The 12,839-nt window shown below is 37.2% G+C and overlaps 1 protein-coding gene across 4 annotated transcripts in view; it reads left to right on the forward strand.

Annotated features, from left to right (window-relative positions):
* WDR33 (WD repeat domain 33) overlaps positions 1–12,839 on the forward strand; it is a 72,806-nt gene that overhangs the window by 18,833 nt on the left and 41,134 nt on the right. For 3 of the 4 annotated variants that reach the window (XM_080409825.1, XM_080409822.1, XM_080409824.1), the window contains exons 2-7: positions 238–462; positions 2,266–2,334; positions 2,766–2,870; positions 3,492–3,587; positions 4,082–4,233; positions 5,986–6,083. In XM_080409825.1, the coding sequence (XP_080265951.1) occupies positions 259–462; positions 2,266–2,334; positions 2,766–2,870; positions 3,492–3,587; positions 4,082–4,233; positions 5,986–6,083 (724 nt within the window). In that variant the 5' untranslated portion in view covers positions 238–258. Of the gene's footprint in view, positions 1–237; positions 463–2,265; positions 2,335–2,765; positions 2,871–3,491; positions 3,588–4,081; positions 4,234–5,985; positions 6,084–6,433; positions 6,508–7,702; positions 11,581–12,839 lie in introns of those variants that run through there. The other variant, XM_080409823.1, reaches the window with a different exon arrangement.

Below are 12,839 nucleotides of genomic sequence, written 5' to 3' on the forward strand. Positions count from 1 at the left end.
AAACTTATAGTGATCTGTTTAAGTACAAAATTCCTCTTGATAGAGAACAAAGTACTTAACTACTTAAATGTCAGTGTGACATGGGAAAAGAATAATAGAGGAACCTGCAAATACGTCTTTCCAATAGACAGTGCTTTATGAAGTTGTTACTCAACTGTGTAAACTTAAGTTAGTAGAGATAGTAATGCAGGATTTTTGTCGTTACTATGTGTTAACCTACTGTTTCACTTTTTGCAGTCTTTCAGAAACAGGATAGCCATGGCCACAGAAATTGGCTCCCCGCCCCGATTTTTCCATATGCCGAGGTTCCAGCACCAGGCGCCTCGGCAATTGTTCTACAAAAGACCTGATTTTGCACAGCAGCAAGCAATGCAACAGCTTACTTTTGATGGAAAGCGGATGAGAAAAGCTGTGAACCGAAAGACCATAGACTACAATCCCTCTGTAATTAAATATTTAGAGGTTAGTTAATTTTCTACTATTGATTGAAAAACTTTTTTCCTTCCTGAAACTTGTGATTGTGATTTTCAGTGTCCATAGAGCAGTCTGCCATACTGGGAGACTGAACTAATTGATAAATGCTTCTAATTTTGGTATAGTACAAATACAAAGGGGGTTGGTCCTTGGGAATAAAAACTGCACATACACAGCTGATTTTGTAGTTTGTGTAAACACCAATTTTTATATCCTGTCTTGGAATGCAGTTGTGTCTTGTGATATTCTGACTTTCCAGTGAACTTAAAACCTCATTGTAAATAATGTAATTGTTCTTATTTTTGTTTTGAAATGGAAATTTCCCAAAATGGGAAATAAACCATTACCCCTTCCCTTCCAAACCCAGGGTATCATAAAAATGCTTTCTCATCATTTTACCAAATAGCACTGCAGCTTGCACTGTGGTTTCCAAAAGTCCCTTTCTGTATGGTTAATAGATACAGAACAAAGTAAATGAAGTTTTGTTGAAGAAAGGTTTCTGTGAAGGTGCTTACTTAGCTTTCCTGATGGAGTGGTACTAATTTCTTAAATACAATTCTGTGATCACAATTTACTGTACAAGTACTGGATATTAGCTTAGAAGAAATGGAATCAAATCTGTAAATACAGGAGTTGTTGGAATCTCAACAGCAAAAATGTGACAAAATGAATTTGATCTGCTGTGGACAGTGCATGATTATAGCTTGTATGTGTTAAAAGTTGGAAGGTTTTCACAATAAATTATCTTCTAAGATCTGTTAAAACACTTGAACACTTAAACCATATTCTTATGTTTTAGGAATGCCCCCCAAAATATTCTATTAGTAGTAGTCTAATTCTAAAAAAAAGTAATTAAATTTAGTAATTCAAGACCTTTATTGTTGTGGCAGAAATAAGCACCCTCAAACTTTTGTTAATTAAAAAAAAAAAATCAAATCTGTATGTTTTGGATGCTTACTCAGGATACACCAGCATTCCATTTCAGTCCCAACTTCAATACTATTGATTTAATTTGATGTGGTTCTATAAACGATGAGGAAAATGGTTTGTGTTATTTGCTTTTGGCTTAAGAAATTCTAGCAAACTGTAGTAGTGTATACTGAAAATGTTTTACCTAGAATTTTAGCTTATGTTTCTAATATGTGCATCAATCCAAATTGGTGAAGCCTACTGCATGAAGCTGAAATAATTTCATTCTTGATTCGTGTGAAGTGTTTTTGAAAAACTTGTGTTTGAAAGCTCATAAAGTTTAACTAATTGAAAGCATTTTTGTCCCTTGGTCTTCTAATTTTTATCCATTTGAATGCATTGTTCTTTATGATTCAGCTGCAGAAGCTTCTTTTCTAGCTCATTCACTGTGTGGGATATCATTTAGAGTTCATCAGCACAGCTCCTAATGGTGTAAATGCTTATCCTTAAAGTAAAGCTTTTGAAATGATTGAATGTGCTTCTTCTAGAGTACCTGTTAGCATGGGCAGCAAAGTATGAATCATCTTTGTTAAAACAATGTGGCTTATTACATAGGTTTGCTCCTTTTCTACTGTTAAGCTGCCATTTTAAATGAACTGGTTTAGTCTGAAATGAAGATTTTAAACCTTCTTGAATCTTTTTTTACTCTGTACAAATTCTACAGGTTTCCTGAGACCAAAGTCTTTTAACTGAGTTTATTCTAAAAGTCTTTGGAGTGCTTTGAAATTTCCTAAACAGGCTGTCAATGTGTTCTTTATTTTCTGTTGTTTAATAATGAAGTATAGCGGTGGTATGAACTAGGAGTTGTTTTCTTCTTTCCAGAATAGAGTATGGCAGAGAGACCAGCGAGATATGCGAGCAATCCAGCCCGATGCAGGATATTATAATGATGTAAGTAAAATCTTTCTATTCCCTGATGAAGTACTGTGGATAAAAAAAATTGGAAGGATTCTGCCTGTCAGTTGAAGTTTATCTTTAAGGCCTCTTGTGGAGAAAAAGATAAAAGGGTGTCTTCACTCTACATTATTGTTCTGTTGAAATACATGTCCGTGAAGAGCACCTGAAATTGGACGGGCTTTTAATGTTTGGCCATAAGAACTCTCATAACGCATTGAGCTTGCAAAGCTGTTCTTGAAGACGCTGCTTCTGGATGTTTGAGGTGGTAAATCATGCAGACTTTTAAACATGTCCTGTCAACTCCTGATAATATCCCTGCAAATGAAAAACTTGATTTTCCATAAGTGAGTGTTCAGAATGTAAGCCTTTCTTCCGGTTTCTAGTTAGAAATGTTGTTACTATATCTTTTGTTTCTTCTCTTATAGTTGGTCCCTCCTATAGGAATGCTGAACAACCCGATGAATGCTGTAACAACAAAATTTGTTCGGACATCTACTAATAAAGTAAAATGCCCAGTGTTTGTTGTCAGGGTGAGTATAATGTTGGATTTACTTAGTTGTATAATTTTAACTGAAAGTGATAGTCTTAACAGAAGAAAGAAGCAAGATAACCATTTCCACATAGAGCTAGCATGTGGAATGCATGTGTCTAGTCTTTCTGTGGAGGGTTTTAGGAAATTAAAGGGTAAAGTCTGAGTAGAAAATAATTACTACACTCGGAGTTTGAGGTGTACTTCCTACTTCCCCCGCATTTTGTGGGTCTAATATATCTTGACTCACAGAACAAAAGGCAGTTTGGTCTCTGTGCTGTTTGACTCCTGTAGCATCTTTTAACAGCTTTTCTCTGGTGTCAGCAGTATTGTTTAATGTTGCTATTGTGTGCTGTAAACATATTGGTGCCAGTAAGCTGTTTCTTCTCTACGCCTAGACATTTTTCATTGCTTTTACAGCGGGCTTTGTCCTGTTGCTACAGAATTCAAAAGCCCTCTGTCACAGTTCTGCATTTTTGTCTATCTTACATTCTCTAGAAAGTGATTTAGTAAATTATGGTTCTGCAGATTCTCTGGAAGAAGCTTATGATTTATTTGGATGATTGTGAAGAAATACTTGAATGTTATATTTGAACAGGTTAGTTAAATTTTTCTTTTACAGTGGACTCCTGAGGGGAGACGCTTGGTCACTGGTGCATCTAGTGGAGAGTTCACTTTATGGAATGGACTGACTTTCAATTTTGAAACAATATTGCAGGTAAATTCATCTATCAAGATTTCTTTGTGTTTCCTTGAGGTCTTCGAGCATGTTTTAGGCATACATCTTCACCCTGCTCATCATAGGTCTGTGGTCCTAAGTGCAGTGATGGGAGTCTTTGAGGTATTTTATTTTTATTCTGCTCTGACCCCATGTCAGAACGTGGCTATAGGCAATTCATTTAATGCTTCTCATTCCATCTCCATATGCTATGTTAACTGTTCTCAAGAACATACTATGAGTATTTGCAATAATAAAGAAACACTTCAGAAACAAAATGCAAATACTCTTTCATTTATTGTTTAGAAGACCATTGTATACAGAGTAAGGCATTTCCCCCCCCTCCACAATCACATCTTGAATCTAACTACATCATCATTGTTTTCATTTCTTTGTTGCAGCTGTTAAGTAGGAACTTCAGTAACTTTTATGTTTTGTGTAGGTCAAATAGTGTTAGAACATGTTTGCTAGAGGTTTTGTTTTTGAATTTACAGGCTCACGACAGCCCTGTAAGGGCTATGACTTGGTCACACAATGATATGTGGATGCTGACAGCAGACCACGGGGGATATGTGAAATACTGGCAGTCCAACATGAACAACGTCAAGATGTTCCAGGCACATAAGGAGGCGATTAGAGAGGCCAGGTTTATACACAATATACCATTTTCTGTAGTACCTATTGCCATGATTAGACTGTTCTCTAAGTGTATTCTGGGTGCAGAAATGCATGGGTTCTGTCAGATTCTGGGAAACTTCCTGCACCACATAAACACAATATTTTCTTTTGTTTCCACATTCTCACCGTTTTGCTGGCACCTTTCTGAATTAGTATTGTCCCAGTATCCGCCTCTGCAATATGTTAGAGATGTATTTGTCTGCCGCATTTTGCACTGGTATTCTTTTCATTTTTATATGGTGACGATGTGTATCAGTTATTCCTTTTTATACGCACTGTGTAAGACAACAATTTCATTCCAAATAAAGAATTCAGTCTTTAATAATCTAACTGAATAAAATATAAAGCCTTCAGAAATAAAACACCTGCATAGTTCTCACAAAATAATAAAACACTAAATAAAGTGAAGAACTGCTTGGCTTGGTGAAGCCAAGACTTCCAGTAATACTAAATACCCACGCAGACTGCCACATACAGAAGTCTAATGTTAATACTGAATGGGTTCTTCAAGCTTGAAACTGTAAGCAAGCCATTGAAAAGAAGACTGTAGGATATTCTCTTGGTTCAGTGTTGATGCCTCAGTTGTGCAAATGTCTATAAAAATGGAATCTCAAGTGAGATGTAAATGAAGGATGTTTCTAAAGTAAACCTGCACATAATCTTTAGTAAGATACGGAAATGTTTTTAAAGTAAGCCTGAAGAGAAGCTGCAGATCCAAAATGAAGCTAAAGCAGTGTTTCTTCGGGTTCAGGTGCTGGCCCTTGGCGATAAAGGTTCACTGCCACAAAACCACTTTCCACTAAAGTCACCATTTTTCTTTGATAGGGTGCAGCATTTTCTGCCAGAGTTTGATTGAGAAGTGCTTACCTTGGATTCAGTTACTGTGTGACTATCATGGCCATACACTGAATTTCTCTACTATTTTAAGCCCTTTCCTGATCATAAAGATCTAGGATTTCACAAGGGCTCCCTCATGGTCTTTCACTGCACCAGAAAGGAAGTGAGTGCCTGTCAGTTGCTGGAGATGTTCTGGCCCTTATCACATGGCTAAATAACTCCTTGCTTTTCCAGTGACTTTCATCAAGCAATATTGACTGCTCAATCTGGAAGCTGCTTCTATGTCTGTAGGATTCTTTTCATGGTGTTGATGGGGTGTAATAAGAGGGTTTTTTTCCAAATTACTTTTATAATAAGCGGTACACTTGTTTTGTATACAGGGTTTTTTTCAACAGTTAATGCAACTAGCATTTTCCTGTGACCAGCTTTCCCTTATTTTTGCTTCTCTGCTGCAAAGCACCTGTGGCTGAAGAGGAGTTTTTTCCTAAGAACTGTTCTCCTGTGCTTCTACACAGTGTCACTTTCTTATGGTATTACCGAACATGAAAATCTAGGGTGACAGTTGCCAAATCATATTGATGTTGCTTCTCATCCTGCAGAGAAGGTGCTACCGTGTGCAGTCATAGACAGGAAGGTGCTAAGAATAAATTCTGGATTTTTCCTCATTTGACAGGGGACTGCAATGCAATAGTAATCCTCTGCTAAATTCATGTCTTGTGATGAAGTGTCATTTGGCAGGCACTGTATTCACTTAAAAGTCCCTATGTTCAAATGCATCCTTCAGTGTATAACACATTACAGTATAATTTTGCCCTGTCTGAGAAGCATAGATAATCTGTTAAATGCTGACTTCTTTCCCCTGCTGTGTGTCTTCATGTAACAGTTTCTCACCCACGGATAATAAATTTGCTACATGCTCTGACGACGGCACTGTTAGAATCTGGGACTTTCTACGTTGCCATGAGGAGAGAATTCTTCGAGGTATGTGTACCAAAAGTACTGATTGGGGTATTTCAAGAGGGGGAAATCCTTTTTTTAACTAGGTGTTCACAATACAGAAGTATCAGCTTGTCTACAATTTTTGTATTACATCCCTGTCTTAAATCCTCCAAACAAGTTTTTGTTTGGCTGCTGCTATAGGTGCCTTACAATCCTCAGGCTGCAGTTCACAATGGCATTACTCTGTTTACTGTCCACTTAAGCTCTAAACAATGGAGGTGGATATATAAGACGTTTTTCTACTGCTAATGTTGGTAGAAACGGCTGTTTCTGCATCAGGAATACATTTATCTTGCTCCAAAGCTTAATCTTTGTGACCACTTTTACTTCAGAACACGCATCTTCATGCAGAGGATTCAGTTCTTCTCATGGGAGTGCCTTCCATTCTGGTTTCTTCAGAGGCAAGGTAGCTACTTTTTTTTTTTCAGTCCTTCAGGGGAGGAGAGCATCTAGGTAGAGAAGACTAGTAAATTTTGATCACGTCGTGCGTAGCACGTACAAATAATCCTAGCTTTGATTCAACAGTTTTCTGTCCAATATCTGCGTACACTAACTTCTGGTGCCTTTCCATTGGCCTTGTTGAGCTTTCTACTTCTCTTGTTGCGATCTTATTGAGCCTTAACAATAGCTTCTGGCAACTGTTCCTTTCTTGCAGAAGATGTCAAAGGTACATAATTTAATAGGAGAATGTATTAAGACTGCTGTGAGATTGGGCATTGTAGACATGCAGGTAAACTGCAATTAAAGTATGCAGTAAAAACATGGAATTTCGGTTTTAGATGTATGAGCTTGTTCAGTGCTTTTTCCTAAACTAAAGATTTGTGTACGTACTTATTTTTAAATCATGCTTCCAAACTGGACCGGCATTATGTATTTAGGAAGTAGAGCTTTCCTTTTTCTCTTGACTCTTACGCTCTCTTCTTGTTTTACTAATTACATTACTTTTAAACACCGCTACTTTGAGAAGACATTGGGCTCCAGCGTTCTTGGCAGTGATGAAATTCTTAACAGAATCTGTACGTAGACATTATGGTAGATGTGTTCTTTGCAGGAGCTGACAAGCAAATTCTTGGCTATATCATTTACACCTGTTAATTCTGGAAGGACCCAAACAGATTTGGGATTGTTTTGCTTGATGATTTTCAGAAGAAATCATTCTGTACTAAACACATTACATACCCTCCTCCGCGTTTGTACTAACTACTCATTTATACTGTGTGGAGGAAATGGAGATGCAGAGGTGTCAAGATCGTAAAAATCACTCCAATTCTTCTACATTCTTTTAATGTTCTGCATAAAGTAGAAGTACTAAAGCATACAATTTAGGCCACAGAGAACAGAACTTGCATTACATTTCCATCTGTTTCCTTGCATACTTGAACACTGTGATTGTGACAGTATCTCAGATAGAATTATGCTTTAATTTCTTGCAGTTTACACGCCTCAATATACAATTTTGTGTGCAAAGTATCTCTATTAAGAGTATCTTAACCTCTTATATCATGTACCCACAATATGCTTAACCTTTTTAGGCAAGTTGGAAATATTACATACCTGGATGAAATTGGACAGGGCAGATGATTTCTCGTTTCTGCTTTCAGATAAGCAAAAAAAGAAAACGCCCCCTCCCTGCACGCGCTCCCCCCCCCCCCCCCCCCCCCCCATGACAAACCAGCCCAATCACCACCACGAAAAAATCCGCCACAACAAAACAAAGATAATACTCCCAACACTCAGGGGGTTGGGTGGGAAGATGTTTCTGCAAAACATGCAAGTTTGATTTGGTCTTGGTCCCTAGCACTGTTATTAAATATGGTCAGACTTACTTGAAAGAGCTGTATGGGTAATACTTGGGTAGCTTTCTTGGTGGGAAATACAAGCTTCATTTTGTTGTTTGGAGTTTAGAGCCTATGGCTTTAGGAAGCTGATCTTCAGCTTTTTGCATCTCTACATGGATTCTGCTTTTACATATTTAGGAGTGTGACCTTAGTATAGCCTTCGAAATATGTAAATACTTATGCCATTGCCATTCTGAAGTTAGTGATCTGTAAATTAAAGTTCTGGTGGCACTTCATTAAAAATATATTTCGTTACATACAAAAAGCATTTAGATCAAATACCGTGCTAAAGAATGTGGGTTTTATTTCCTGCTTCCACAAATCGTGCTCCAGGTATTCTGGCTAACATCAGTGCTGTGAAGTTGCAGGGATTCAACGTTGCAGTTTAGATCCAAAGCTTCACTTAAAATGTGTTAAGGTATTCCTTAGGTTATCACACTGGATTATAAAAATCAAATGAAAATATCAATTTAGTCAGATGTGTTCTTAAAAAAGATAATCACTCCCAGGGATACAATATCAATGTATCATTGATTTTTCAGTAACAAGTGATATATGTTAAAACAGAGATCTGAGGACTTCAATGCCAAGGAATGCTTTTAAAGCAATTCTGTAAAGAGATTAAAGGGACTGGGATCAGCTTTGCTGATGTAGAAAGGACAAAATTCTATAGACTTGTTGCAGGTGCTTTTGTTTGTACTAGAATTAACTAATGTAATTTACTTCTATTATTTGATGAAATGGTTCCTTTAAAACTGGTCTGAAGGGGCAATTCAAGTATTACCTTCCAAAGAGGTTTGGAAAAACAAATTGGAAGTGGTAAATTACATATATTGTCTTAAGGTTTTGGTGGAGTTCTTTCAGCTGCCTATGGTCGGCTACACAATTTTTTCAGTAGTTAAAGCCATTGAATGTGTGGGCTGCATGAGAAACACTGTCCAGCTTCCTTTTTCATGTGTCAAAATGAAATTAAATAGGACACCCTGTTTTGTTCTTCATACATAATGCCAGAAGTTTTAGATCTTCTGTGATCTTGCTCAGTCCCTTTGCTGCCCAGCTTTTCACGAATTCATGTTACTTTGCTGCCGTTTCTACCATTGTGGCTTTCTAGGGCATAGTAGGTGTGGAGTTTAGGTGTTTTGTTAGAAGTATGTGCAAATTTATCAGGCTCCTTTTTAATATTGTAAAGAAATAAATAGGTTTAAAATCTTCAGTTTCTTGGGGAATCATCTTTAATTAATTGATCTTCAAGTGAATTATTTTGGAAGAACTTGAAGGTGGGGGAAATGGCATTGAGTGTCATAACTCACTTACCTGTTCGCTTCCCCGCAATTATTGTCTGTCTTTTCTCTTGAAGTAAAGGTACTGTACTCCTAATTCTGCATCAATAGTTTTTGCCTGTGTTAATTTCTGTCATGTTACCATCCTGATGATAGTAACAGGTACAGTTTGGTGCACTTACTAAAATACACTGGTAGCAATCTTAGCCGATACTAAAATAAAAAATGTTTTTGTTAAAATAATAAGACATGGAAAACAAGCTGTAGTATAGCAGTATGTAATTTTCATGCCAATAATCTGTTACTCAGAAAGACATTTCCAATAATGGCACTTTAGACTAAACACCTGATAGTATTGTTATAAACAGTTGCAGTGAAGTTAATGCCAGGACCCATGTAATCAGTCCCCATTTATGTAAGAACATGTACAGTGGTGGCTTTTAGTAATGGTAAAAACATTTGGTGAAAAAACATGTGCACTAAAAACTTGATGTCCTTTTATTTCTATTGAGAAATTAATGTTAGCAATAAGTTGACTTGTGGCTCTGAATCTCTGGATATTGGGTCTTTCTGATGTATCCCTGAGAACATTTTGGGTAGATCATGAGTAAACACATGATTCCTTAATTATTCCCAGCATGACATCATGGGTTAGGAGGCTACAAACACATCTCAGTGTTGTCAGTTCCACTGTCCATCCTCCTTCCTTTCACAGTCACACATGGAGAATCTAGTAGAAATGTGTGCTTGGGAGGACTGTAAGGTTTTCATTCTGAAGCCTGGCTGAGCTGTATGTTCCCAGGATTTCAAAGGTTGCCTGCCTTAAATAAGTCTTTTTGAGGAGGATGACTACCCAGCTCTTTGAAGGCTGGCAGCCCAGTTTTTGAGAAGATATTTTATAGATAAGTTTTTCTGTTTTCTGGCTGTAAAATAGGGTAATACACTAAATGATCTTGCCAGCAATGGTAAATTTGGCAAAAGATTTTCCCTATCTTAACTAAAAGCAATCATGATTCCTTCACGTTCTGTCTGGATTTAAAATTTGTAGTTTGTTACAACATGTAATTTCTTACTAGTACGTGATTTACTTGAAGGAAAGTCTTTTGTCTGTCTTTTAACATTGTTCTGCCTGGAATTTCCTGTTGAGGCATAACACCAGTGCAAAAAATCTTCACCTACAAAATAACATTTCTGTGTATGCACGCATGCAGAAGTCGCAGCAATCACAGTAAACTCACTTTTCATCTGCTCACAAGTTTGGAAAAACTGTCTCCACAGCTATTCATACTGAAATAACTGGAGAATTTTTATTTATTCCTTCTTTCTATTCTGTTCCTGGATCTTCATTAGCAAAGCAAATACAATGAAGTGTCTTCAGATGTTTAACATATGGTTTGTATACACTGCCTGAAAGTGAAGGATCTCTTCAGAGTTTTTGAAATCAGTTTTCTCAGTCAAATGTGTTCAGTAGTTAAGGAACCTGAGAACCAGAACTAACAGAACTGTATCTTCAGTTTGGCCTTCACTTTTAACCATAACGTTCGAGCTCTTAACCTTTGAAGCTGGTAGCTTATAGAACTGTTACCTTTTCCTGGAGTGTAGTTGAAGTCTACATTGATAATTTAAAAGAAAAAAAAATAATCCTGATGTTGCCATTTCCATTTTTCTTCCCTTTATGTGAGCTTTTTCCTTTTCCTTGTCCCAGTAGGGAGAGAAACCCCAGAAAATTCAAGAAATGGGTGTATTGATACTGTTTTTCTTGTAAGGAGATAGTGTTTAAACCTTCAGGGTTTTAGCGGAGGCTTGCTTCTTCATACTGTTAGGATTTCAGGTGTATCTGATATGTCTTTCAGTCTACTGATACATCCCTACATTAATGAGTATTAGAAAGATTTTTCATCAGAACAAAAGCCCAAGATGAGATGAGACCTGGCTGATACTGTATCAATTGAGAGAAGGAAAGTCCTTCAATTTTTTAACTTAAAGATGAGCTGTTCTGAAATGCCAGGATTGAATCAGTTAAATCTCCTCTTTCTTTGGCATGTTTTAGTATGCTAGCTCGTAGTGCAGGTCTCTGTTCTTCACAAATCATTGCCAAGGCAAGGTTTGGGATGGGGGAGAGGGGTAAGTTGCAGCTCTTTCGAGGTACAGTTGTGCTCTAAATGGCTGTGTGTCAAACTTCATGTGTTTTAGACACAAGGAAGGCTAGGGAACTCGCTCACTGGCATGTTAATAGACAGTTAACGTAGTAACCTAGTGAGAGGGGAAGAATCCAGTCACTTCTTGCTTGAGGCTACTAAAAAATACACAGGTGTCATTTAGCAACTCAGTTTTATTCCTGAATATGACTGTCAAGGCTACAGTGTCTTTGTTTTCTCTATATGGGAGACTTTATTAGAGGTAGGCTTTGTTAAAATACCCAATTCTATTTGTGTTAAATGTAAAAATCCAGCTGAGAGTTGAGAAACTTTCTGCTAGGTTGACTTGCATCAGGTTCCTATTTGTGAAGTGTTCCAGACTGGATGAAAAATTTACTTTGATGAGCTATACTTGAGGTCCTTGGTTTCTGTGATTAAAAGGTGATGATTAGGAGGTAGCTTCATGATTTCTTTGCTCTGCTTCCTAAACCAATGCCAGGAGAATCAGGGGGAACTGAAGACTGCTTTTGGAGCTGGTTGCATCTAATACGCCTGAAATTGTTTGGTTTATATTGCAGTTCAGTTCTGTGTAATGTTGAAGTAAAATCTACTAAGTCTTAAGAGTTCTGATTCTCATCTAGAAACTAGTTTTTTAAAAATCCTGGAAAGTTAATAACTAAAAATACATAGGATTCTCAAAGAATGAGTAAAAGAGATCATGGGAGATGAGCCACAACACCACGCTATTAAAAAAGTTGTACCAGACACTTCTGTCAACACTTCCCATGAGGCAAGAATGAAAAGGCACCATGCAAGACTGAGATTATTTCAGATTCAAGTCTGAAACCTCTCTTCCTCCCTGAAAATTGTCCTGGAGCCGAAAGTTATATAATCTCTCGTGTTGAGTCCAAGGGCAAATTTTACACTAAAAAGGGTAACATTTGTCATCTATTTTGTGAAGTTTGGAGGAATATTGAGAAACCCTAGTGTTTCACAGGATAGTCATCTCTTAGTGCTGCTGAAATACACAATATTTCCTTAAGTAGCTTTATGTTTGCATTGTTAGGATTTCTTGCATCTGCTTTCTTTTGTGTTTGATAATTGCAGGAGGTAGATAAATACCAAAACAGGTGAAACCTTTTTTACAGTTTGCTAGTGTAAATAGTTGAGTGGTGAGAATTTAAGCTGTTGTGACTATATAGAGAAGTAAACATAATATGGCATGATACTCTGCATAGTGGTCAGGATTCACCTGCAGTGAGAACCATTGATGCAGCAGTGAGCTTTGTCCTCAAGCCCTGCTCACCATTATTGAGAAAGAAAAATAGTATTTTAAGTGGATCCTGATCTGTGGAGGCATTTAAATACTGGCACAAAGGTGATACCAATCTTCCTTTTTCAACACAAGTATAATTGTTGAAAACAATGCAGGTTGTGTGTGTTAAGGGTGGTGGTTTCCTGGTATCTGCTCACCAGTATTTG

Source organism: Falco punctatus, assembly GCF_963210335.1.
Source record: "Falco punctatus genome assembly, chromosome: 13".
In the NCBI taxonomy this organism is placed as follows: domain Eukaryota; kingdom Metazoa; phylum Chordata; class Aves; order Falconiformes; family Falconidae; genus Falco; species Falco punctatus.